General features: G+C 37.0%; 1 protein-coding gene and 1 long non-coding RNA gene across 2 annotated transcripts; both read left to right on the top strand.

Annotated features, from left to right (window-relative positions):
* Positions 1-13,892: 13,892 nt before the first annotated feature.
* Positions 13,893-24,294, top strand: LOC115929048 (suppressor of tumorigenicity 14 protein homolog). Its single transcript, XM_030997168.1, has 10 exons — positions 13,893-13,896; positions 14,410-14,772; positions 16,281-16,388; positions 16,920-17,038; positions 17,568-17,802; positions 18,241-18,439; positions 20,154-20,422; positions 21,737-21,870; positions 23,043-23,202; positions 23,906-24,294. The coding sequence occupies exons 1-10, from the start codon at positions 13,893-13,895 to the stop codon at positions 24,292-24,294; spliced, it is 1,980 nt and encodes a 659-aa protein (XP_030853028.1).
* Positions 24,295-24,804: 510 nt separating this feature from the next.
* Positions 24,805-27,223, top strand: LOC115929027. The gene is made up of 3 exons (XR_004066301.1): positions 24,805-24,833; positions 25,241-25,339; positions 26,119-27,223. It is a non-coding gene; the product is annotated as an uncharacterized LOC115929027 (long non-coding RNA).
* The last annotated feature ends 259 nt before the right edge of the window (positions 27,224-27,482 follow it).

Raw genomic sequence — 27,482 nt, 5'->3', positions numbered from 1 at the left:
ACAGCAATTAATACACAGCCAGGAAAGTAATGCAGCTATATGATTGTAAATAAGGTTAAGTGATTGTAAATAAGGTTAAGTTTTTTTTCTGCCAACCTCCTCCCTGCTAATGCTTTAACTCGACATTAATTTTGCCCTACTTAAATTATGGTATTATTGTTTGTGGTAATACAAACGATTCTTATCTTCATAGAATACTACTTCTACCAGAAAAAGCTATGCGTGTTATTTGTAGCACTTCCTTGAGATCCCATACTGATGTTTTATTTGTTGAAAATAATGTGTTGAAAATATATGATTTATTTCGTTATAGCCTCGGTCAGTTTATGTACCAGTTAAATAATAATACGCTACCTTCAGTCTTCAATTTAATATTCATCAAAAATAAAACAATTCACAAATACCCTACGCGCCAATCTGACGAATTCCATCTGCCATTAACTAGAACTTTACTGGCTAAATCCATATTCACTTACGCAGGCCCGAAGGTATGGACCATTCTTGATGTTAGCATCAAGAATGCCCCAGCTTAAATTATTTTAAATTCAAATTAAAAAAATCTTTTTGCGTGATTATCAAGCGTCAGCTCTTCCTCATTAAATTTATTTCACTCAATAAAATACTTTTTTTATATTTTGATTCATTTTGTAGTGGCCATCCGTATTCCAGTCGGTCCTGTAGTGTTGTGTGTGTTAGAGGTAAGAGTACTGCCCTCTCTCGTACCTTGTCTCTCTTCTTTCCCTGTCCCTTTCACTCCTTCATTGTTATGTTTATTTGGTTTATATATGTGTGTGTTCCTTTCTTATTGATATATATTATTTTTGCAACTATAAGTTATAGGGGGCTGCAATCTACAAGCCCAGCTTTTCAGCAGTCCTCTCCATGACCAACCTGTTTTATATGCCTGTTGTACATTGTGGACCATTACAAATATATTGTTAAGTTTCATTGTTTTACTATGTACAATACAATCCATTGTGCTTTATTTATTTTGTTGGAAATGGAAATAAACGATATGAAATGAAATGAAATTTGTGGATATAAACAATGAACACAAATAAGAGGGGAACACATGCATACAGATACAAGAGAAACAAAACTAAATTACTTGAAACTACCGCTGCCGACTGTGACAACAAGCCCCAGGGGTCTCAGTCACATAGAAATATGTTTTCCAGACATCCTCTATGCGAGGATTTCTTCTGAAGCCAAAATACACCCTTAATGAGGATTTCGCGTGTTTCACAAAAGTGTACTCCTAAACAAGTATTGTAAAAGTGTAACCCCGGCCTTGAGTATTTTGAAGTGCGCGATAGGGATTACCAATTAATTGTAGACAATGTACAAAATAAAATTTTAAAAATTGCGCTTCAGATGTAAACATCTGTTCCAGTATAGGAGCAATATCATCTACCTTTCCACTTCCAAGTGGCATTGGTTTTAATGCAGAGCCCCCATATGACCTTGGCTTCGAAAAAAAAATGATTACATTTCGTCGTCGTCGTAAACCCCGGTCGTAAACAAGCAATTCACATGCTGGTACGGAAATTATAGTGGTTTCCGAAGGTTATAGATAACCAGCTTCCAGACCAGCTTAAATTCGGAGTCGGGAGCTAGAAAATTACCCCTAAACGCGTACAGCAGTATTTTGTAAACTACCCTTTTTCTTGAAAATTGACGTTTTTTAACCAATTAACAATCTGATAAAACACCCCTTTATACGCGTTTTCTTGGTCACGCATGCTTACAGTATTTATATTTGACTGAGACCCCTGATGCTACAAGCTACTGAACCACTGCAGGAGCCCGTTTCATAAAACTTGTTATCTATAACAAATGCTAAATTTCTATGACTAATTTGGTCTCAGCCATTCAGAAGCGGCCATGATTTCAGTAGCTTATAACAGTAGCTTGTAACTTGTTATTGATATCAAGTTTTATGAAACAGGGTCCTGAACTTCCACAAATCTGAGGTGAACCTTGTACTGCTTTGCAATGGGTTAGCCAAAATTTTAACAATCATATTTTCTGAAGTGTCGGTCAATTATCTGAAAAAACTTATTATATTTCTTACAACAGCTTGACATACAAGTATATTCACATACAGGTATTCGTAAGAGCATCCTCATAGCATCATTATAGGCTACCGTGAGCTTCTTTATAGGCCCACTGCTCTTTTTATACCAGCTTTATACCTACTCAAAAGATGTGTAGTATATAACGGTGTACAATTAGCTCGAACTAATTCAACCTTAACTTTACGATAGCACATATGAAACTTTATGCACGATGTGTTACCCTGTGCATAATGTTTACGAAACTGTTAATAAATATATCTCTATTATCACACATATCCTCGGTTAAATAATGACCTAGGTGCTTAGCCTCTTTACAAACATCAAGTTTAGCACCACACAAATACAAATCTGGAAATACCAACTTACAGTGTTCTTTACAATTCACAATCATAACGTGATTCTTTTACGCATTACATTTAACATCATTTTCTATACCAAACTGAGAACAAACATTTAGCAGGCTCTGTAAACCTGCAGATGATGGACTAAAAATGAAAAAATCATCATAAGCATACATTAAATGATTAACTTTGGTACTACCAACAGAACAGCCAGTACTACGGTTATTCCATTTTACAGGTAAATCATCCAAATACAAATTAAATACGTATGGAAACAAATATACCTCCTTGCCGAACACCATTATTAACATAAAATGTGCCAGAGAGACAGTTACCCCCATCTCACCAAGAACTATTCGTCAGGACCGTTATTCTTAAGGACCGCTATTCATAAGGACCGCTATTCGTAATGCGGAACTTCCCATACCTGCAGGTCCGCTATTCATAATGGGAGAAGAGGGTCACTATTCATAAAGAAAAAGGACCGTTAATCATAAGGACCGCTATTCATAACGTGAGATGAGGGTCGCTATTTATAATTCATATTGTGTGTCATTAATCATAAGGACCGCTATTCATAATACGAAATTGGGGTCGCTATTCGTAATACGAGGAGAGGGTCGCTATTTATAATATGAGTAGAGGTTCGCTTTTCATAATACTAAAAGGGGGTCGCTACTCATAATACGAAATGAGGGTCGTTATTCATAATAGGAGTAGAGGGTCGCTATTCATAATACGAAATGAGGGTCGCTATTCATAATAGGAGTAGGGGTTCGCTATTCATAATAAGAAATGAGGGTCGCTGTTCATAATAGGAGTAGAGGGTCGCTATTTATAATATGAGTAGAGGTTCGCTTTTCATAATACTAAAAGGGGGTCGCTACTCATAATACGAAATGAGGGTCGTTATTCGTAATAGGAGTAGAGGGTCGCTTTTCATAATACGAAATGAGGGTCGCTATTCATAATAGGAGTAGGGGTTCGCTATTCATAATAAGAAATGAGGGTCGCTGTTCATAATAGGAGTAGAGGGTCGCTATTCATAATACAAAAAGAGGGTCGCTACTCAGAATACAAAATGAGGGTCGCTATTCATAATATAGAGTAAGGGACGCTATTCATAATATGAAATTAGGGTCACTATTCATAATACGAAATGAGGGTAGCTATTCATAATAGGAGTAGGGTGTCGCTATTCATAATAGGAGTAGGGGTTCGTTATTCATTTATAATAAATGAGGGTCGCTATTCACGATAGGAGTAGGGGTTCGCTATTCATAATAATAAATGAGGGTCGCTATTCATAATAGGAGTAGAGGGTCGCTATTCACAATAGGAGTAGAGGTTCGCTATTCATAATATGAAATGAGGGTCACTATTCAAAATAGGAATAGAGGGTCGCTATTCATAATAGGGTCACCATTCGTAATACGAAATGAGGGTAGCTATTCATAATAGGAGTAGGGTGTCGCTATTCATAATAGGAGTAGGGGTTCGCTATTCATAATAAGAAATGAGGGTCGCTATTCACGATATGTTTTTGTAGAAAGTAGCTTTTAGTAGGACTTTTGGACCTACAAATTGTATAGCGGGGTTGGACCTGACCACGAGCTTACTTACTGTCCGGAGAGGGGTGAGAGGAGGGGGGGGGGGCACTTAAGAATTGTGATTTGTTTGAGACTTTGGGGGATAGGGAGCTTGAACACTTTCGGACCTTGAAGGTTTTCGCGTCATGTATCGTACAAAGAGGTAATGCAATCCTAATATGAATCAATAATTTATTGTCTTTTTTGTTGGGGTAAGGGTGAGGGTGATGGTGATGGTGATGGGGAAAGAGGTCTGATAAGGTCTATATAGTGCAACACAATTAAAGTAAAATATGCCGTGAGAAATTTGTCTTCGTTTTTATTTTGGAGTGGGATATCTAGCCCTTGTAGCAACAAGGGGGCAGGATAAAATGATAAATACAGAACAAACACAGGAAAATACGGTATGTCAACATAAATATGAATGCAGGTTTTAGAAAAATCAACCATTAATCAATTCGGGACATGGTAAATTCAAAGCAAACACAGAAAATATATGTAATAGTTATTCAAGTCGATATATACATGCTTAAAGGTTCACACACGAAATATAAATAATCAATTACTTTAAATAGCCAAACCACAATAACAAGAAAAATACAATAAAGGGAACAAATAGAACGAACATTAAGGCTGATGTAAGTTGTCATGAAACAAGATAGATAATTACAGAATAAACACATCATAATATACCTGTCAATTCATCATACACATTGAGAACAGGAATGTATATATTTTTTATTTTTATGTTAACCCTATTAATCTTTATGGAATCTAGTATTGTAAAAAGCCTTATATATTGTCATCCAATACTCAATACTCAGTGTCTTATTGTCGGGGTCATCTTGTAAGAGAGGTTGAATAATCATAAAGCATATACATATGTACATACATATATATTACAGGTAATACTTTTACAATATTTGTTCCTTTCTTTCTCTTTTTTCTATTCAAATAAAAAGGAAAACAAGAAAAAGATATACGACATGACAGTAAGACAATATATAAATTGAATAGCGACCCTCATTTCGTATAATGAATGGCGACCCTCATTTCGTATAATGAATGGCGACCCTCATTTCGTATTATGAATAATGACCCTTATAAATAGCGACCCTCATTGTGCATTATAAATAACGACCCTCATTCCGTGTTATGAATAGCGACCCTCTACTCCTAATATGAATAGCGACCCTCATCTCGTATTATGAATAGCGACCCTCTTCTCTTATTATGAAAAGCGACCCTTATGAATAAGGACCCCGATTTTGTATTATGAATAGTGACCCTCTTGTCATACTATGAATACCGACCCTCTTCCCTGAGTATAAATAGCGGTCATTATGAATAATGAACCTTGTAAATAATGACCCTTTTCACAAATTATGAAAAGCTGTCCTTATGAATAGCTGTCCTTAAGAATAACGGACCTTATGAATAGCCGACCTTATGAATAGCGGTCCTTATGAATAGCGACAATGACCCTTGTAATGCACCTAACAAAATAAAACATGAATATATGCGGGCTGGGAAAAAATGTTTAAGACAGAAATGAAGCCTCCCTTGTTATGGATAAACCGTATACGGCGCCATGCAATAAAGGCCCCCCACAAGCCTCAAACTGTTCAGGGCACTGCAACAGCTAGGGGCAATTAGCCCCCCCCCCCCCCCGTCTAATATTTTCTTCTTCTTCTCCTCCTTATGGAATTCTTAATTCTTATTCTTATTATTATTATCATTCTTATTATCATCATTATTGTTAATATTATTATTATTATTATTATCATTATTATTATTATTATTTTTATTACTGTTATTACTATTATCGTTATTATTATTTTTCTTCTTCTTCTTCTTCTAGTGAGTTTAATTAATAATTTATGCCTCCTCAAAATGCATGCTCACGCTCCTAATTAGCCCCCCCCCCCCCCCCTCCCCTTGATGCATTGACATTCATCACTGAAACTAGTGCACACCTCAGCTCCTTGTGCAGCGTGCTTCGTGGAAAATCCCGTAATATATCTCTACTACAGCTAGGTCCGCCTCTGATGTAATTCATTCCCATGAGGGAAAAATATCTCAGTGAGAGAGAGAGAGAGAGAGAGTGCGTGTCTGTGTGTGGGGCGGGGGAATGGGTGTTAGTCTGCAAGTACAGACCCTAATTTGACACTTTATCAAAAATCATTGTGCCTTGAGAGAAGCCTAGCCCAGCTACCTACTGGTTGTGTCAGGAGCAGCTATAGTACATGGCCTATGGTAGTCTAGTAGTGCAGACTCTCTTTTACGACTGACCAGGGTTTGTGCTTGCAGACTAGAGTGGTGTGGTTGTGTGCGTGTGTGAGGGCGCGTGTGCGCGTGTGTGTGTCCTTTCCATATTAATCGTGTTTGTCAGTCGTGGCTATGCAGAGCTGATTTACTCGATCGGTTTCTCCTTCTGCATGTTGGATGTCCACCTCAGTTGCTGGTGCACCCATCGAAATCCGTGTATTCGAAGGCTCTTGCTCGGCTGTACAGACCCCTTTCTGGTTATGGGTGAGTGAATAAGCCATGGTTGGACATATAGTTGGGTTTCTTTAAGCTAAAGCTTCTATAGTTTGGCGGTAAAGTTGGACATATTGCACTTTTGTCTAAAATCACCAACTTTGGCACATTTGTGCTACAAATTTGAAAGAATGTAACAAAAATAAATAATAATGATTTTTAATTTTTTTACCACGTTTGTTTTAATTTGTATTACGAGTTTGAAGTAATAAACCTGTTTAGTGTACATTTGAAATTTGAAATTTGGATAGGGCTCTTGGAGCCTCAAGCCATGTGAACAAATCAGTTGATTGAATATATTTCATATACTTGAGTTTATCTAAAACATCTTTCATCTTACTTAAACAAATAATAATTTCCTCTTCAGAGGTATTTATTCTGGTATAAAATATGTTTAACAACAAAAATTCAAACCGATATACATTTACTCTACACCTCAAATCTTGAAATCTTTACAATCAGATAAAATCAATGAGTATAATGTTGAAGGGCATTTGATATAACACCTGAAATGTTATCGAAACAAAGTAGTTTGAAAACATGCCATATTGCAAGACTGTTGTACGTTTTTCCTGAAAGTAGTACATTTGATATATTGCATATTGTGCATATGTAATAATTACGTTTATATCTTTAGTGTTTGAACAATTAGAATCTGCACCATCAATCGGGTATTTTTCGTTTATTATCAGCGTTTCTTTAAGGATATAACGAATAAATGCAACACCGCGTTTCCAGAATCATACTACTTCGGGGCATTCTAAAAGAACATGAACAAACGATTCAGTTACTTTGCAAAAAGCACATGAGTTTTCATTTACAATTTTCCATTAACATAAATTAAATCTGAACTGAAAAAATTCGATGAAGTGTTTGAAAATTTACTTGCTTCACTATATTTTTTTTTATTGTTTTAAACTTAAATTTCAATATCTCTTACCAGTCAAAATCAATTGGAAGGTGAAACTTTTCTTCCCAGTGTGTTCATACAACTAAATCATTTTTCCTAAGCTCACTCATTAAACTATAGAAATGTTTCGATTTCATCGTTGACAATCTAATGACAACACCTGTTTTAATTTTGCAGAAATCAGTGTCATAATGTTGTATAGGACCTTTATCGTCAACTGCATGCTGGTTGACTTCATGAATTCGTTTTATCCAAACTTTAGGGATCGTCTTTTTGAGATTCGTATATATAAAGTCAACCAATAAGGAATTCAAACCAAATACATTACAAATATGATCTTACATTACAAATATGATCTCCTGACGACAGATAGTCAACCTGTTCGAAACGTCGAGCCACTCCCGCCACTCATTCTCTCCAAGCGCTATAGTTCTCCTTAGAACTATAACCTAATATAAGAAAGATAACCAACAGTCTTTTTCAAGACTACACGAACAGTCCTTTTCAGGACTACACACCCTCAAGAAAGATTACCGAGAGTCCTCAATCCTCTCTCTCTCTCACAAACATGGTGCACCCGCAAGCCTACTGTAAATATGATCTCGTGTCTTAAAATGTCGATTTTCTACAATATCATCAACTAGTACGATACAATGTTTAAACCATTCTTTAAAAAATAGGGTTTTACCATCAAATGTTATGTTACTGTTGTACCATAACACTTCATTTCTAACATCTTCGACATGCAAAATGTCAATATATTTAAGTTCACTCCAGCATACGAGACAACTAATATAAAACTCACTTAGATTGTGTTTTGAACATAAAATCAAGATATCTTTGCGAGAACAGTTTGATTTTAAAATCAATGACAACGGACATATTTTCTCCAATCCAGATTTTAAACATAAATTTCCACGGTGTATCTTGGTTATTTTGAAAGACCTTTGATAACCATGCTAAATGCAGGGATTGGAACTTGGAATCCAAGTCTTTCTTAGGCTTGCATTTTCAGTTGTATTTATTAAGACTGATCTCTTTATCTTGTCTCTTTTTTGAATTCCAAAGGAAATTATAAATCAATTTGTTCAAGTCAACAATTAGTTTGTGAGAAAACGGGTAATACTGAAGCAACATACACAAATTGTGAAATTATAAGTGATTTAATTATAACAACTTTACCATAAGTGTTTACATTTCTTATCTTCCAGATATTTAGGATAGATATAATCTTTTCAAGTTTAACTGACCAGTTCAATCGATCACATTCTTTTTTAATTTCTAGTTAGGTATAAACCTAAATACTTGAGTGGATTATAATTCCAACTTAATTCGTTTATAAATTCTATTTGAGGTGTCGTTGTTAACATTTGTTTTCATAACATTTAAGCTTTGCCCAGCAAAATGTCCAAAGCTTCTGACTTCTTCAACTGAAATGTTACTGAGCAGATTCAATGGAATTAAGTAAAAGGACATCGTCATCAGCTAATTGTGATATTTAAAAAACTTTCGACATACCATTATTTGCAGAGACGACCGTGATACCATGTATTTCATTATTTTGCTTGATTTTTAAGGCCATTACAACAAGGATGATGAATAGTAACGCAGAAAGCGTCTTTTACATAATACCTTCGCTAAGATCTTGTAGTCCGTGTTCAGTAACGATATTAGTCTCCAGTTGTCCAAACTCTATTTATCCCCTTTCTTATATAACAAAGTAAGTATACCTAATCTTTGGGATTCAGATACTTTCTCTTGTTGAATCCCTCATTTATACAGTCTTATAGCAGATCCCGGCCCCCCCCCCCCCCCCACTCAGTGTTATTTAGGGTACGCATATGCGTGTTCCAACCGACCCCCCCCCCCCCCCCTTTTCAGCAAAAGTCCGGTGTGTAAAGTCAATACGGCTCGACCTTTTTCTTTTGTATACGAGCCTTTTTCCGCACCCCCCCCCCCCCCCTTTTCAGCAAAAGTCCGGTGTGTAAGGTCAATACGGCTCGACCTTATTCTTTTGTTACGAAAAGGACATTTTGGCAACACGCATGCGGTCATTTTGAAACCTGAGTGGGGGGGCCGGGTAGCAGATATTTTACGTCGTTCCCGAAACATTTAAAAATTCCACAGATAAAACATCACTGCCAGGTGACTTGTTGTTTTCATGGATACAATAGCCTGCCGACATTCTTCTTCAGTAACCAGTCCTTCACATGACATTTTATTATAAACATATACTTAGTAAACAATCTGATATTGTGCAATGTGAAATATGAAAAAAGTCGTAACTGAAACGGGCACTGAGCTGAGAATGTTCTCTCGATGTTCTGCCGCAACGAATAAAGGATTACAGTCCTGAAGTAGAGTCTCATTGAAAAAAATGAGTAGGGTCTATTATTTAGCTGAGGCCTCCTTGAGCCTTCATGTCCACCTTACATAATATCCATGGATAAGGTAGCTTGATGAGTATTGATTCTGTCGGAATGTATTTTAATACGTCTAATTGTTGAGATTTGTTTACCTATCATCGTTATCGTATTGTAGGTAACTTAAGTATTCGGTTCTCATACTCCCATCAAGAAATACCCCTAGTCTCTCGAAGAGTTTAGGGAAATTTAAGATAACAACTTTTTCATATGGGGCGCTTGGTCGTAAATGCAGTGCATTACATGAGACCTGTTGGTACAACAAAAATTGAAGGCTAATCCTGGTGTTCGACAACACAAGTTGTTGGGTAAATACCCGAGTGGTGTTGAATTCTCCATGGAGGGCCACTACTATGCCTCTTTAACTTAATCGTTATTCCTCCTCTGTATTCCTTTCTCCCCCAATCCCTCCCCACTTTATAATGTATGAACCAGAGGAAGATGATTTTGTTTTTCAATCGCAATGCTGATTTAAGAAATATACTATACTATATCATCTCCCTCTCTTCCTTATCACTCTCTTTTCTCCCATATAAGTATATATTATACCCTTTTTCCTAATGTACGCGCATCAGTCGCATAGACTATCACGGTAAGTTGTTTACAAAGCCAGGCTTCAGAACTAGAGTACACTATTTAAAACACTGAGCATTCCCTGCTCAGTGAGATAGGGACTTTACCAATGTCCCAAAGAATCCCATCAATACCACTGGAGAACATTAGTAAATTCGCAAAAATATCCATGCAGAACCAAGACAGCTGCTGGTATAGGCACAGGCCTTGCCAATCCAATGCTGTCAGGCTTTACGAAAAATAACGTACACCTGTACGTTTTCACAAAGGGGGCTCGATTGCTGGATAGTTAATGATCTAAATGGCAAGATTTGAAGAAAAAAAGGAAGGTTTCACCAAGGGTAGAACAAAATTGAAAACCTTCTTCTTCTGCAGAGTTAAATATATGGTATCGATCGAAGTGGAAAGAGTGGGAGGAATATCGATTGCAAATTTTTCTTCGTAATGAGATTACCAGAGATTGAGAAAAGCTTTAAACGCCAAAGAATTCATCATTACATCATACAGATATTTCTGTATTGTTTAGTTACTATTTGGAGTTTATATACCAAGTTGCGGAGAAAAAGTTCTATATGGAGTTAATAGTTATAATATATGCCTGAATGCCTCTTTTCCTGAGCGATTAAAGTATATTATATTGTTGTTTTTTTAATTAATGTAATTTAGCGGTAAGCAGCGTTATCTTTTATATTTTGTTTTTCGTTGTTGTTGTCGGTTTTGTTGGTCTTCATTTGGGGTGCAACTCCAAGAAGGGCAGTTTTCCAATCGTGGAGAACATGAATCGAAAGTGGGATTTTCCTGACCTATCCTCTATGGCAACTTATTTAATAACATTATTCGTACCATCTCCACTGATACGATAATCATTTTACAGCATGCACTTGCGCAACTATACAGTGCGTCCCAGAAAAAACGAAACCGAGAACTATGATAGAATCGATGATTTATCATAACTTAATCACAATTATAATTGATAAATGACACATATTTGTAAATCTTAGATCCTCCTCTTTCATATGATGCAACTCTTATAATGCATATTTCATGCATGAGTGATTAAAGTGAATTTGAAGAGAGGAAACCAAAAGGTCATTTGGCGGACGGTATCTGAATTGAAAAAAATGAGCTAGTTATAACAAAGTTCTGTTTGTTTAAAGTAGTGCTTGCATTTCCATAATTTTATTAAACAAATTCGTTTTCACTGGCTGCCTGCCGTAGCAACAAACGGAATTATCAAAAGACTTAACTCCGTTTCGTTGGCAATCAGCCGTAGACGAAAAAATGCATGCATGGTTGATTGTCAACGAAACGGAGTTAAGTCTTTTGTACAAATGACTTTTTGGTTTCCTCTCTTCAAATTGATTTTAATCACTCATGCGTGAAATATGCATCATATGAGTTGCATCAAACGGAAGAGGAGGATCTAAGCTTTCCAAATATGTGTCATTTATTAATTATAAATGTGACTATCAAAGTTAAAACATCGATAATTCTCGGTTTCGTTTTTTCTGGGACGCACTGGACTATGAATCATTAAAAACTTTTACACGATAATCAAGCATTCTTTTATTTTCATAGGTGGAGAAGTTTCACGAAGAGAAATGGGGATAATGTTCATCGTGTTTGGGTTTTTGGCTGTCTCTGTTCTGCCGTACACATCTGCAGAAAATACAGGTAAGATAATTCTTATACTAGTATTATTCCAATTCAACTGACCAAGGAAAACGATTTGCTAAATAGCTGAATGAATAAGTATTTCGTCGTCAAAATGTTTCTTAATTGGACACATTAATATTTTACTAACAAAATGTTATGTAGTTAAAACTAGATAGAGTACAAATTGCAACAAGGAATTTAAAATAGATGAAAATCTTTCATAAAAATGTATAAATATTGCTGATTTTAAGTTATTAATGCGTACTTCGTAGAAATGATTAATATCATACACATTAAGACGTGCTCTTCGCTATTGTGGATTTGGTATACATTGAACTTAATAATTTCTATGTATCTTGTCATGGTTTATGGGAAAAAAATAGCATATTTCATATAAATGTGAATACATGATTATATTTAACAACATCAAAATTGCACACAAACGTTGCATTGTTTTAAAACTTAACTCCCTTGGGGATCATTCGGGCCACGCGACATTTTACAGACACAATGATGAAAAAATTACACTGGGTATCTGATATACTTGAGGGCTACACATTTGGCCTGTCGGCTAAAACAAGAGTAGTACTTAGCGATGGTTCGGTGGTAGAGCAGTGGTCTAGTCACCTGGAGGTCACGGGTTCGAAACCAAGTCGACGCTTGTGCACTTCGGTAAGGTATTAATCCTCATTAGCAAGTCCCTCGGAGAGGACTTAAAGTCGGCGTTTCCCTGGTTCCCTACTTACAAGCATACATATACTTTCTTAGCATTCAGGTAAAACAAAACAATTGGAAGTTATTCAGGAAGAAAATATTATTTATACCCCGTCCTTTATTTCGGTAGACTTTTTAATTTCTGATTATTATGTACATGGATGAGGATATGAAACAGCATTTAAATCCCACCTGCACTAGTTTGGACAGGAGGGATTAGACCTCCCACTTGGTCACTGACAGGTGGTTATCTCATCAACTAAGCTCTCAATTAACATAAGAAAAGGAGGATCATGGGGGACCAATGGTCACCGATTTACCATTGTTTTCTATGTGTCCCTTTTGCAGCCAACATCAAATTCTGTAGAACTTTGCAGGAATTATGAATATGTCATGTATGTCCTAGCTGTGAAATTTAAACGTTAACAGTGTCCTAATATTCAAATTATGCAAGGAAACCCGTTTACTTGCTAGACTTCACTGTCAGACACTATTGAGTGACTGACTGGCTTTGTTCAGCTTTGGTATAAAATGAGCCATAAGGGGTTCATGAGCATTTGTCTACATCAATAACCCACTTCTTGTAATGGCCAAAATTAAACCGATTAAATCTTTATGCAGCATAAAATGTACAACCATTCGGTACAATAGTCTGAAAAATCAGACTATAACTTATTAGCTCTATAGCTCCTAAGTCGATTTGACAACTTATAGTCGTTATTTTCCCACTTAAAGACATTTTCAAGCCCAATTTTTTATAGGGAAGTTCTAAATTAGTATTGTCTTTCAAATGCTGTTGGAATTTAACCTTTCATGTTTATGGCCTGCAAATGGGACATAGTACCTTTAATTATGCTTTTATCCAGTCCAAACAAAATCAATTTTCCTTCCTTGCTGCTCCCAGATAACAATGAATGTCGGTTCGAGAACCGCTGCTACAATGGAGGAACCTGCTACAATGAATTCGGAAATGTTGTAACGGTTTCATATTTTTGTAGGGTTTAAAGTGATCTAATTAAACTCGTTCAAGTTCTGAAGTACATTACACTTTATTTCCTAGAGATGGGATGGGTGCGTTGCGGCTAGAGTAGATAGTTCATGAAATGGCATTTTCAATTCCTGGCTGTCTTGTATTCAGTGGATGTATCGTTGTGTACATCGGGTGTCTGTCAATTCTATATATCTATCAAGATATCTTCTCTCAGCTTGGAGGCTGATTGTAACATTTTTCCACACATCTCTGTTTTCTGCTATCTTGGTATACTCTCGTATTGTCATTGCACACCATGTCGCAACGTTCCCCTTCTAGTTACTTACTGTTTTTCCTCTTAGTCTGGTACCCTCTACTTTTCTTTCGAAAAATCTTTCATGATGCTGGCAATTGCTGGGATAAGAATAATTGCAGGACTCTAAAGAAGAACACCGTTTATGCCTTGGCTTCTTTGGTTTAAAGATATTATTACTTTTTTAATCACTCTTATCACCATTTCATTATTATTTTATTATTTTCATCGTTATTATTTCTATTACTATTATTATTATTATCATTATTATTATTATTATTATTATGAATTCATTGCACAGATACCAGCAGCACTGTGATAGAAATTGAATGGAACGAACCCACCGTCATATCTTCACCCGGCTATCCATCCTCCTACTACGGCTCGAACCTCGACCTTACTTGGGTACTCAAGGCTCCAGAGGGTCACATCCTTCAGATACATATTCTAGAGCTGGCCCTAGAAACGAAATACGACTACTTGTACATTGGTTATGGGCCTGGTCCCAATAAACCTGGTTCTTGGGAGCTTCAGAAACTGACTGGGTATAGCAATTCCAGTGAACCCGCTACACCCGGTCACTCTATGTGGGTCAGGTTCACCACAGATGTCTCAACGGGTGATATTGGATTCAGTCTTCGTGTCACAGCTATACTAAACCCTGGTAAGATCATATTAGCAATAGGTTCTGGTGTCGTGGTCTAGTGGATACGTCACCGGACTGTGGATCATATGGTTTTTGCTTCGAGTCCCGCCGAGGCACTAATGTCCTTTGGCAAGACATTAATCTATCTTTGTTAATATCCTTCCAGACATAGTAAACGGCAACCCGGTAGGAATTTATTCCTTGAATCCTTTTAACGCCTTAGGGCATTCTTCTTCTTCTTATTTTTTAGTTATGTTTCTTATTAGCAGCCCCTGGGCCACACGGGGCACGCAAGACGATTTAATTCGGCTTATCATCATTTTAAATAGTCAAAAAGAAAGAAAATTCTCCACTGCTGTAGGTGGATACGTAATACCATATCACTGATTATTAACGCATCAACAATTTACTTCCCTCACTCACAATTTTTTATCTAGAATGCTTTGAAGTAATAAATTATCAGAAATAAAAGTAAGGATAATTTATATAGTATCCTTCAATTTCCTATGAAGCAGGAGGGAAAATATTCCACTAACACTAGATTGGTTTTTAGTGAAGTGTAATACACAGAGGCCTGTATTAAAACGTAATTTCAGAAATATTCCTTTCCCGCCTGATAAATAAGTTACAAACCAGTGACCTAGACACTGCGCTGACAGAGGTTGTTAAAGATTAGTAGGCCTACGATAATTTGTTTGCCAGTTATGTTTAAGACATCTGACGAAAAATGCATGTTGTTTAAAAAAGAGGGTCGTGCCTCATAATATTTGATTTCTTGTCCAGAGTGATTATTTCAATTATACTCAAAATATTACATTAGGTCCCCCGTCTAAAAAAGAGTTGGGATTGATCCGCATCAATCGTAGCCTATCGGATATGCGTCGGGCTTTACAAGTATACTTATTGCGTTAGGGAGACTGACATCGGCGCGGGCGTCAGCCCGAGCGCCTATCATCACTGGTGCATGCGAAAAGTTTTATTTTCTTTCATGTCCATTGTTTCGTTCGTAGAAAATCTACGAACCACCTGTAAAGCTCTTTCATGAATATTTATGTTGCACGGACCAAAATAGGCCAATGAGCGATGAGGAAACTGGAGGTGATATTTGATTGGTTGAATCAAAGTGATTGATCACCAACTAAGGCTAGTCTTATGAATCATGCATGAGAATACGCTCGTCACAAATACGATACACATAATATGAATAATGATGAGTTCACTATTAATGATAGGCGCTCGGGCTGACGCCCGCGCCGATGTCAGTCTCCATAACGCGATCAGTATATACAGCCCGACGCATATCGAATAGGCTAAATCAATCGCAAGTTTGCAGCCTCCTATTTCTTATTTACATTATTGCGATTGATATCAATCGTATCTAAGTTGCGATTAATATCAACTCTTTATAAGACGGAGCCCAGACCTTATATTGCTATTCGGAATCTATCAGTTAAAGTACACGATAACAAATTGTTTACTAGAATTGAGATTATCTATAATTCGATTCTTTAAATACTTCATGACAGGATGCAGCAGCGGTCAAGTGCAATGTTCAAGTGGAATGTGTATCAACGAATCGGCAAGTTGTGACGGAAATAACGACTGTCTCGATTTCTCAGAGGAGGAATACTGTCGTAAGTTTTGATTTAACGTTTACATTCGCTTTTTAATTAATTCATATGGTTATACATGTAGTTTCCTTCAATTGTATTGCACACCTATTAATGCATTTCTATGTTATCTCTATATATTGAGGGAGTTTCTATACTTTTACTTTAGAGAGAGTTTTTTTTTTCCCCTGAGTATTTGTTAAGCAGTTCCCCCAAACACATCAATTACATCCACACACAACATATTCCGTGATTAGGTGCGATTAGGCGTGATTAGTTTTACGTCGTATAACGAAACGCATGTTTGGGCATCGTTTCGTTATACGACGTTTCGTTATACGACGTATAGTTAGTAAGCGTCCACACACACAATTTCATAGTATAACTATCGCGAAACAGTATAACTATCCCGAAACGGTGTAACTAATCACGCCTAATCACGGAAAATGTTGTGTGGACACGGGGAATGTGTCATATAGGTTGTCTGCTTTCCCGATTTCTCTGACATGTTATCGCTGTTTTTTACCCTTCATTGATCGATTTTCTCCTACCCAGCGTACTGCGAACAAGTTCAATTTGATATATGTAGACAGAACCTGGCCTACGATTTGACTTTTTTCCCGAATCGGAACGCAGAGACAGCAGACGCTGCAGCGGGAAGCTTTCCAGACATGGTAAGCAGCGGAATGTCTTTTTAATTGCTTTATAAAGAAATGTTGAGTTTTTCATTATTATTGATGGGTTTGTCCAGATTGTTGGTGGTTTTCATAGATAATGCCAGGAAAGATTAATTAATTAGTTTTAACTTTAGTAGAACACTGTCTTACTGCGATTATTGACCTGTATATCAACCAATGAATTTGGTATTTGTTAATACGCATTCAATAATTGTTTTTTTTTTGTATAAGTGATTATTTTCGAGGGGATATGCATGATAGCAAAGATAATCACACAGAAGGATGTATATTTCAGAGATGTAACGACTGAAATATGTTGGAGATCTTTTTTGATGTAATATTTATTTTTTGTATGAAAATACATAATTTATGTTATATTTGTCGGCACGTGGTCCCCCCTACCACTTGCAAGAGCTGCTGGCTACACTGAAGTTGTTGATGTACCATACACATCTACGTTGCAATTGCCTTTGAAAATCCTGGCGTGAAATCCTCAAAGTTTATACTTTCTAATGACCTACCATAGGCAGATACTATATCATCGTGCCATGATCACCTGTTCCCTATCATGTGCTCCGTTTACTATCCGGAATGCACCCATAACGGCCCCACCCATCGGGTTTGCTACTCCGACTGTTTGGCAGTCACTGATGCCTGCAAGGCATCCTTTGAGCAACTCCTCGACCGTCCATGGCCCGTCAACTGTTCGATGTTTACCGATGAACAGGAGGAAGATGGGAGCTGTTTTGGCCCTATGGGAGGTAAAGACCATGCAGCCATATTCATGTAGATGATATCGAGTTAAGAATATGCTTGGACTTAACAAGATGCCCTAGGTGTTTATAAATGATAGTTCATAAAACCGACGAAACTATGTCGGCATTTTCTATTGAATTCATCACACGTGGCAGTGGCGTACAGCTAATAAGATGAGGATGGCGGCACTGATCTTACTGCCAAGTGGATTTCTAGAGAAACAAGAAAATCAGCAACCAAATGGGAGGTGGATTGGAGAGTATTTAAAGATTGTCTGTCATCTTCTTTGGGCCTCCTTTTCCCTCTTTTCATTTTATTTTCGATTTATGCTTTGTTTTGTTTCATTTGCTGGGGGGAGGCGAAGGGGTGCTATTCAAATTGGGTGGATGTCCCTTCCCTTCCCGTCGTTGTGCCACTGACTTGCGACTTTATTCCTCCCCCAGATCTTTTCGATACCAAAATATGCGGGACACGCCCTGCATACACACCAGATCAATACAGGGTTCTTGGTGGTACCAACGCACGCCCAGGGGAATTCCCTTGGATTGGTTCACTCCGCATCGACGGATTGAAATTTGAAGGACGTTGGTGTGGGTCTACCCTGATCAACTCTCAATGGGTTCTTACCGCAGCTCACTGCGTGTAAGTATGATGCCACTAATCAGACTCGTTTGCTCTGTGGAAATGGAAGCGAATTTACACCTTACCTTCATAGGGATATTTACTTAGTCCAATTTTTATAGTAGCGAACGACGTGTTTACCTCTAGAATGCATGTAACTAATTAAACAAATTATGTACCGAGTTTTCGTCTAAATAATCATAGTCATGAAAGTTTATATAAATACAGTGCGTCCCAGAAAAAACGAAACCGAGAAGTATCGATGTTCTATCATAACTTAATCAACAATAATCAATGAATGATACATATTTGGAAAGCTTAGAGTCTCCTCGTTTATGTGATGCTACTCAGATGATGCGTATTTTACGCATGAGTGATTAAAAGCAATTTGAAGGAAGTAAACCAAAAAGACATTTGGCGGGCGGTATCTGAATTTCGAGGAAAAAATCAAATTTCTAGAAAGTTGAGTTTTTGCCCTTTCATATGACCCCTCAATCAGGAAAAATGAGCGAGGAATGACAAAGTTCTGTTTGTTTAAAGTAGTGCTTGCATTTCCATAATTTTATTGAACGAATTCGTTTTCACTGGCTGCCCGCCGTATCAATAAACGAAATTAACAAAAGACTTAACTCCGTTTCGTTGACAATCAGCCTAGACGAGAGTCTTCATGCATGGCTGATTGTCAACGAAACGGAGTTAAGTCTTTTGTCAAATCTGCTTTTTGCTACGGCAAGCACCCAGTGAAAACGAATTCGTTTGTTAAAATTATGAAAATGTAGGGGCTACTTTAAACAAACAGAGCTTTCCAAATATGTATCATTCATCAATTATGGTTGTGATTAAGTTATGATAAAACATCGATACTTCTCGGTTTCGTTTTTTCTGGGACGCACTGTATAAAGTATCACTAGTAGTCAATATATGTGCACCAAATTCTATATCCGTTCTTTTGAACAGATCTACCCAATCACAATATCATGTAAAAGGCATTAAGCAATACTTTATTGAACTTTGCGCTATATGAAAAGCAATTGTATGTATGTATGAAATAAAAAAAATTTGGATTTAGATACTTGAAGATATGCCCTTTCCAGCCTAATGCAAAATTATAAACCCTAACGGTGACCGACTTTGCAAAAAATGCCCTCCAAATATGCAGTTTTCAAGAAAATTGCGAAATAACTTCAACTTGCTCTAAAATTACGATCCTTATGCCTACGTCAATGAAACTTTGCAGACACATGTATACGTGACAACTGTCTGCTAAGTTTAGTAAAATTCAATTATGTCAGCACAAAGTTATCGCCCAAAATGATGAATTTACTATGCATTACGTAATAGCGCGTTTAATGCTAGCAGTACATTGCGCGCAGATGACAATGGTGTCAAACTGACCGCAATGAAGTGCCTTTTCGAATGATACCAAGTATGATATATGTTCACACACAAAATTGTGAGTTAATCGCATTTTAGACACCATATTATACTGTTTATGATTATGTAAGTATAGACGACCGTTAGTGCCACATCGCCCGTCATTGCACGCATATCGTAGTGCCACGATTGCAGGTCTAGTTTATAATAAAATCATGATGTACATGTATGAAACTACAGTTAATATATAATATATATCATGCTCAAATAAATGCAGCTCCATTGAGATGTCCTTTTGATATACATGATTATATTTCGCCCTAGTAAAAATCACTGATTTTACATCCAATATCATTTATAGTGATTACTACGTCGATCGTGTGGTTTTTTGGAACGCACATTTGACGGATGACTCCGACAACGAAGTAGCGATTGAGGTGGCTGATATTTTCGTCCATCCCGAGTACGACGTCTATTGGCTCTACAACGACATCGCTCTGATACGACTTGCTGAACCGGTGACATTTAGTGACTACGTCAGACCCGCGTGTCTGTCGGAATCCTCGGATGAACTCAATGACTATCGTCGCTGTCTCGTCGCTGGATGGGCAACTATACTGGAAGGCTCACGTATGCATTGTTTTAATTTATATTTGATGATGATAATAATAATTAGATTAATTTACATAGCGCAGCCACTCTAATGCTCTGTAATGAAATCAAAACTCCTAACTGTGCTACTATACAGACAAACAATAATGAATAAACATATTAATCCTGAAAACAAGTGCATCTTCAACAAAAATTTGAAAACAGCAACAGATGAGGCTTTGATAATGATAATAATGATGATAATGAAAGAACATTTTCCATTTTGTAAAGCGAATTACTCAAATGAAACGAAGTGTGTGTGCGTGTGTGTGTCCTTAAATGCGATACGATTTCTTCAGTTTTATACGGGTGCCGGTATCACCTTACAGTGCATGTCAGAGTATATATATTACTCCATTACACCAGTACCCATTCACTACGCCTGTGTCAAGAGAGACGACTGAAAATAAAATACTTCGTCTAAGAATATGCGCAGCGGGAAGAGATTCAAACTGTCGGCCACTCTTTTCAAACATGATGTGCATGTTTTTTGTTTTAAACTGGTTTCCTGTATGCAAGTTGATTCTGATATGTTTAATTATTTTGATCTTCTTTGCCTTCATATTTATCCAGTCTTGTGAAAATTATGCTCGTGGACGGCTAGCCTAATACAAGGACCTAGGACTTTTCTTTAAGTTTTCCAATATTCATTTATTTTCATTCTTTTTAAGGCTCAGGTATTTATTCATATCATTAGCCAGGTTAAATCATGATTTACTTTATGTATTTATTTGTGAATATAATAATATATATATTTTTACTTACAATGAATGACACAATTAAATTGTATTAAATTGAAATTGAATCAACAACATTACTGTGCTTCACTATTTAGTTGCTGATATAGGTTGCTCCTTTCCTACAGGGGTTAGCCAATCAATTATCTAGGTTATCTGATTGAAAGGAATGTGATATCCAAAAGGCCTCTTTCAAACAGAGAAGCTTTGAACAATCACTTCAGTAGTTCTTCTTCACGTAGATCTCAAAATTCATAACCAATATGATTTCATCCACCTAACTTGATACCCCTATTCACCTAAATATCATTAAATACTGTATTTATTAGTTGGTTAAAAAATGAAAAATCATGCTAAATAATAATAATAATAATAATATTTAATTTTTATATAGCGCTTAATACAAATGTCTCTAAGCGCTTTACAAATAGCAGTGTTGAAACCACTTTACCTTTCCATAACTCTTTAAATGGTTTCAAACATTTGATGATAACTTGACTTGAAATTCGTTTGCTTACAGAAGATGTAAACGATGATTTACTTTAATCTTTCGCAGCGTTGACAGAGAGCTTGAAAAAAGTAGTGGTGACCCTTCCTAACCAAGGCGGGTGCAATTCTTCGTACCAGGAGACTCTGACAGAAGAAATGATATGTGCTGAACTAGACCCAGGTGGAATTGATACTTGTCAGGTAACTGCTATCTTTGGCGTAGCCTGAGTGTTAACCATGGGGGCACAGGTATCATGGGGGCGGCGGTATCGGACACAATAGGCAACTGTTATGAGGATTGAATTAAAGAGAATGCTACTACTACTTCTACTACTACTACTACTACTACTACTACTACCAGTGGGGTACGCAGGATTTTTTTCAGGGGGGGTTAACAGCCAGCCGCTGAATAAGCGGGGGGTAAGAGGACAATTTTTTTTTTTTTTTTTTTTTTTTTTTTTGGGGGGGGGGGGGGAGGGGGTCCCAACAAAATCGCGACGACTCAGCCAGCTCCTGAATAAGCGGGGGATAAGAGGACACTTTTTGTTGGGGGGTAAGGTCATCTCTTTTAGGTCAGCCATTGGCATAATTTTTATTTTATTTTTTATTTTTATTTTTCAATTAAAAAAAGAAAAAAGAAAAAAGAAACACAGAGGGGGGTTTGGCTTCAAAATACACACATAACAAAAACTGAAGGGGGGGTTACCCTGTCTAAGCGTTTTAAAGATATAATTATCCCGGACACCGGATTCATTCATACGCAAAATGTGCAGCATCTCCATTTTTTGGAGAGTATTCCGACCACATGGTCGCCGTGAGGGCATAAAACAATAACTATCACATAGGCTTCGTGCTCCTACAGTGTCCACATTAAATCCTGGGTATGGAGTAGCAAATGTAGATTAAGGCCTTGTCAATGGACATCAGTGCCGTGCCAGGAGTCAAACCCATGACCCTCGAATTTCCAGTATTGCGCTCAAACCTCTCTACTACGATAGCATGGAAGGAGATAAGGGCATAGGATTGAGTCATTACCTTTTACCCAAGTTGTTTTTCTGCTCTCCCATCATATTTTATTTTCATTAGACCGATTATTTGGGCTGTACTCCCGTTTCCCTCATAACTGTGACACTGACTGCAATGGTATTTTTTTTCACTCAGTAATTTTCAATTTCATATCCTTTTTGTCTTTGTTTCAGAATTTGGACACATTGACTTGCATACCCTTTTAATATATATCAAACTGCCAGGTTCTGAATACATGTACTTTTTCGAAAGCTGCACATGTGTGTGGTCCTATGTAGGATATTTGTTTAGTTTGCAAGTCATCCAATTAAATTTTATTATCTCGTGTTTATTATTACAAAAATCAGGGAGACAGCGGTGGGCCTTTGACCTGTGAGGGTGATGATGGTCGATGGCATCTGGTCGGACTAACAAGCTTTGGAGGAGGATGCGCTGAAGAACGCTTGCCCGGCGTCTACACCAGAATCTCAAAGTTCCAGTCATTTATTACAGCTGTGGTTTCAGGAGGTGAGTACACCTGTGCAGGAGAAACAAGACTTTCAACAACAACAACAACATAAAAAACAATACACGGCAATTTCAAAAGCCTTGTCCACCACCTACTGAAATGTGCTTGCATTACAATGGCGTATTAAGTTATCCAATTATTTTTTACATGCCATTAAAATTGCTGAGGAGTTGATTCTTTGAAATATTTTGGAATTTTATGGAGAGGACTTCGGCTAAAGGTTAAACCAATGAATGTATGTGCGACTAGCCAATTGTAACTTTTTGAAGCCTTCTGTTTCCCATTATTGTATTTGATCAACTGGCCCCTTTGACCGTGAATAATAATGATAATAATAATATTAATAATGTTTCTATATACAATGTTCAAATGCGCATTACGGTTATATTGTTAACAGAAAAGGAAAGTTTTGAGATAATTTTGAAGGTATTTACAGATAGGTGGTTACAGGTTATAGGTGGTTACATCAGTAGGTTATTCCACAGTTTGGGAGCAGCAGTTGTAAAGTGAAGTGGCCCTCTGGCCAGCACATCAACCTGTCCTTCGATAGGAGTCCGAATTCTTCCGATTATAAGTTCACAGTAGTCATATTTCAAGGTTCAATTTCCGTCTTGAAATTATGGTCTCTAAAATATATTTTTGCGTTATTCATGGATTAAAAAAGAATCATAAGCATTCTGGTTACATTTATATTTCTTCCAGCAATAACACCGGGTGTTACTGAAATTACCCTTGAGCGTGCCGTCTCAGTGACCATCACTTCTCCAAACTACCCTTCCAACTACAACATCGGCGATAACATCGTCTGGAAGGTATCGGCCCCTGTTGGACACAGCGTCAGGCTGGACATCGTCCACATCGCTACCAAATTTAACGCCGACATCTTGTTGGTGGGCGATGGACTGACGCCCCTGAGTTACACAGAGCTTGCGAAGCTGACTGGCTATGGGTTAAATTCAACTGTGACGTCACATGACCGCCATATGTGGCTCAAATTCAAGAGTGACCCCTTTAACACTGACGTTGGATTCATGGCAACACTGAACGCTGTGGATCCGAGAGGTAATAAGGTCGTCTTTGTGTCATTTTGAAACTCTAGGGATTTAAAAATCTTCCGAATGATCAGATGATCTTAAAATTATTACACATCAAACATACAATTTCTTAATTTATTCTCGTATGTCTTTTTTATAGGAAAAAACATGCCCGTATTTCTGCCACATTTAGTGTTATCCTTCTTTTCTTTTTTTGGTAACAGATGATAATCCTCTAATCTTGGTGAAGGAGTCTACGGTCCAACAGCTCCACTCTCCAGACTTTTCTCTTGGTGCAAGCGACAGCGTGCACGAGATTTGGCGGATAATGGCTCCTCAGGATCACAGTGTGAGGGCGCGTTTCGACTTCTTTAACCTCGCCGACGGTTCTTTGCTTGCCGTGGGCTACGGCTCGAGTCCTTTAAGATCCACAACCCTAGTGGAGTTGACTGGAAGTGAATTGCCGGAAGATATTACCTCCCCCACTCGAGAATTGTGGTTTAGATTTGTGTCGGATACTGGGGACTCCAGTAGAGCGATCGGTTCGCTTATTGGAAGTGGATTCTCGGTGAATCTAACAGCAGAAAGGACTGAAGGTGAGATGTGTATTTCTTCTAACATTAAAACATTAATAAACGTATTCGTTAATCTAATAGAAACAAACATGGAAAACTCTTTTAACCTCGAAATACGTTGAAATAGTTTTAAAAGGGAACTTTTATGAAGAAAAAAGCACGACAGTTGATAAATTAACAATAAGAAAAACAACTAAAACATAATACCTCTGCACGACCAATTTGCAAAATTTTGAAACCTATATTGATCTTTATTACGTTATTAAAGTTGTAAAATCAACAAGGTATTTTGCTAATATTTGCTAATGCTTATATAATTCTCCACCAAATTACAAAAAAAGTACAAAAAAAGACAATTTAGCCATTTTGATGTGAAAGAATATCAATACTTTCATTACTTTTACTGAATGAACGATGCTACTTTCCAGAATGTAACCCTTGCCAGAATGGAGGAACATGGTCAGGCATCCATGGAAGTTTCCAGTGCTTCTGTCCCGAAGGCTTCAAGGGGGATTACTGTCAAACAGGTATGTCTCCCCCCTCATACTTACAATATTAGTTTTTCTTTCTTGTAAATCGCGTATCACATAATGATAGAACCTCTCTATGCGCTCTTAAGGGATACTCTTTGGATGCTATTACCCCCCTTCTTTAGCTCCGGCAAACATAGGCGCTCGGTGCATTCAAGGAATAAATCCTGCCAGGTATCCACTTCCTACACCTTGGTCCAATGTTGATAAATGTCTTGCTTAAGTACAATTGCTCAGCATTAGGCATTCGAAGCCCGTACCTTATGGTTCACAGTCCGGAAACACCAAGTACAACACAACACCTCTGCTAACCGAGCTCTCATAATTTTTCCCTGAATATGAATATATATTTATATATATAAATAATTTGCAGAAGTACCTTTTTCAAAATTAAGACCAACTTTTTTTGGCAAGAGCACTATACGATTTTGTGTTTGATGCCGTGTATGCTTAATTATGGGTAAGGGTCTTTTCAAACGTATAGCACTAAAAGGATTGACAACATTTTATGCTTGAGTGAGCACTGCCTAATTTCAAAAAGCTCGTAAAAATTGGTCTGCGCAAAAATGTTTCCGTCTTGATTTAGAACAAAGTGCTGTTTTCCGAGTTACACTCTCATTGTTTTGTACAGAAATGTTACACAAAGTCTCATTTTTTCTCAAATTGACTGTGCAAGGATGACTAATTCACTCAACTCATTTTCAAGGCGTGGAAAGCACCGTTTTATATTTTGTACATATCTCTATTGTGACCTTGTTCTCTTCTCCAACGTTCAGGTTAGGACAAGACAAATGGACTCGATACCCTCAAGACATAGCACCAAGAAGAGATAGCTAGACAAGAATATAATCATTCAGTAAGGCAGTGGTGTAGCGGGGGCCTCTGGCATTACTGGGATGGGCAGTAATTTTATTAGATGGATGTAAGTATCAATTGTCGAGGCTACCTACGGGGGGGAACGAGGCAGGATACTTTATTTACTTCTTTTCACTTTTCCTTTCCCTTTCTCCCTTTCCTTTTTTTTTTTTTGGTATACATCGTGCCCCTTGCATCTACTTCATAGGAGAGATTGGTTCTTCAAAGTCATGAAAAAAGATATTTAATACGGGAAACGGGATACATGTGTATATTAAATCTCTCTATTTTGAATATTTACCACGTGACAATGTGGCAGATCTCTAATTGGCTAAAAATACTGAACCATAACTTCAATGATAATTTTTTTTCACGCTGTTTTTTATAATTGACATTGAATAGAACATATCAAACTAGTTTACCAAATTCACATGAGCTACAATGATGAAACTTGGTCAGGATTTTTTATTCAACACTGACGTTCATACAATATATTGCTTTTTCTATTACGGTAATGGGGTTTGGTCCTCTCAACAATATGTCAAAACATCTGGAATTTAATAGAAAATATACGAGATAATACCAACATTTTCTATGTTTTTTTTAAACATATCTTTTACAAGGTATATGTGCATTATTATAGATGAAATAAATCAAATGAAATAATGATGTATTCCGGGGCCTACTAAACGCCCCTGTACTTTTTTGTAGCTCTGCTGGCTTCCAAATACGTCGAATTCCCCTATACTTTTTGTTTGTATTCTCTTATATAAAAATTGTATCTTAAATGTTTCATATTTGTGGTGATAGAGAAATAATTATAACATATATAAACAAAATAATAATATCACTTTATGTAGTCTAATACATTCGTCCTGCACTCGTTGTTTTGTTTTTATGTTTAAGTCAGGTGATGTTCATCAATACTGGGAAAATTTGATTTTTATAACTTATTTATAGAGAGCAATCTGAAATAAGAGTGTGGTGAATGTACACTTCCTCCTTTTACAATTTGAATGTATATGGTTCATGTCCTTGACTTTGAATCGGGAGGTTGAGGGTTCGAATCTTTGCCGGATGCGTACAATGGCATTTGACTAGGCATTTGATCAATACTTGCCTCTCTCGACGTTACTATGAACATGGTACATGTACGAGGAAAACGATTACATGTCGTTTTTGTGTTGTTTTTTTTAAACAAAGGCTCATATTCACAAGTATGTCGATGACACATGAATGTGTTATCAAGCTTTATTTTTTTGTGTACTGTTGCATATTTAACTAT

This window comes from Strongylocentrotus purpuratus, unplaced genomic scaffold (genome assembly GCF_000002235.5).
Source record: "Strongylocentrotus purpuratus isolate Spur 01 unplaced genomic scaffold, Spur_5.0 spur5_scaffold_4, whole genome shotgun sequence".
Lineage (NCBI taxonomy): Eukaryota > Metazoa > Echinodermata > Echinoidea > Camarodonta > Strongylocentrotidae > Strongylocentrotus > Strongylocentrotus purpuratus.
This window is presented reverse-complemented; position numbering and strand designations above follow the sequence as displayed.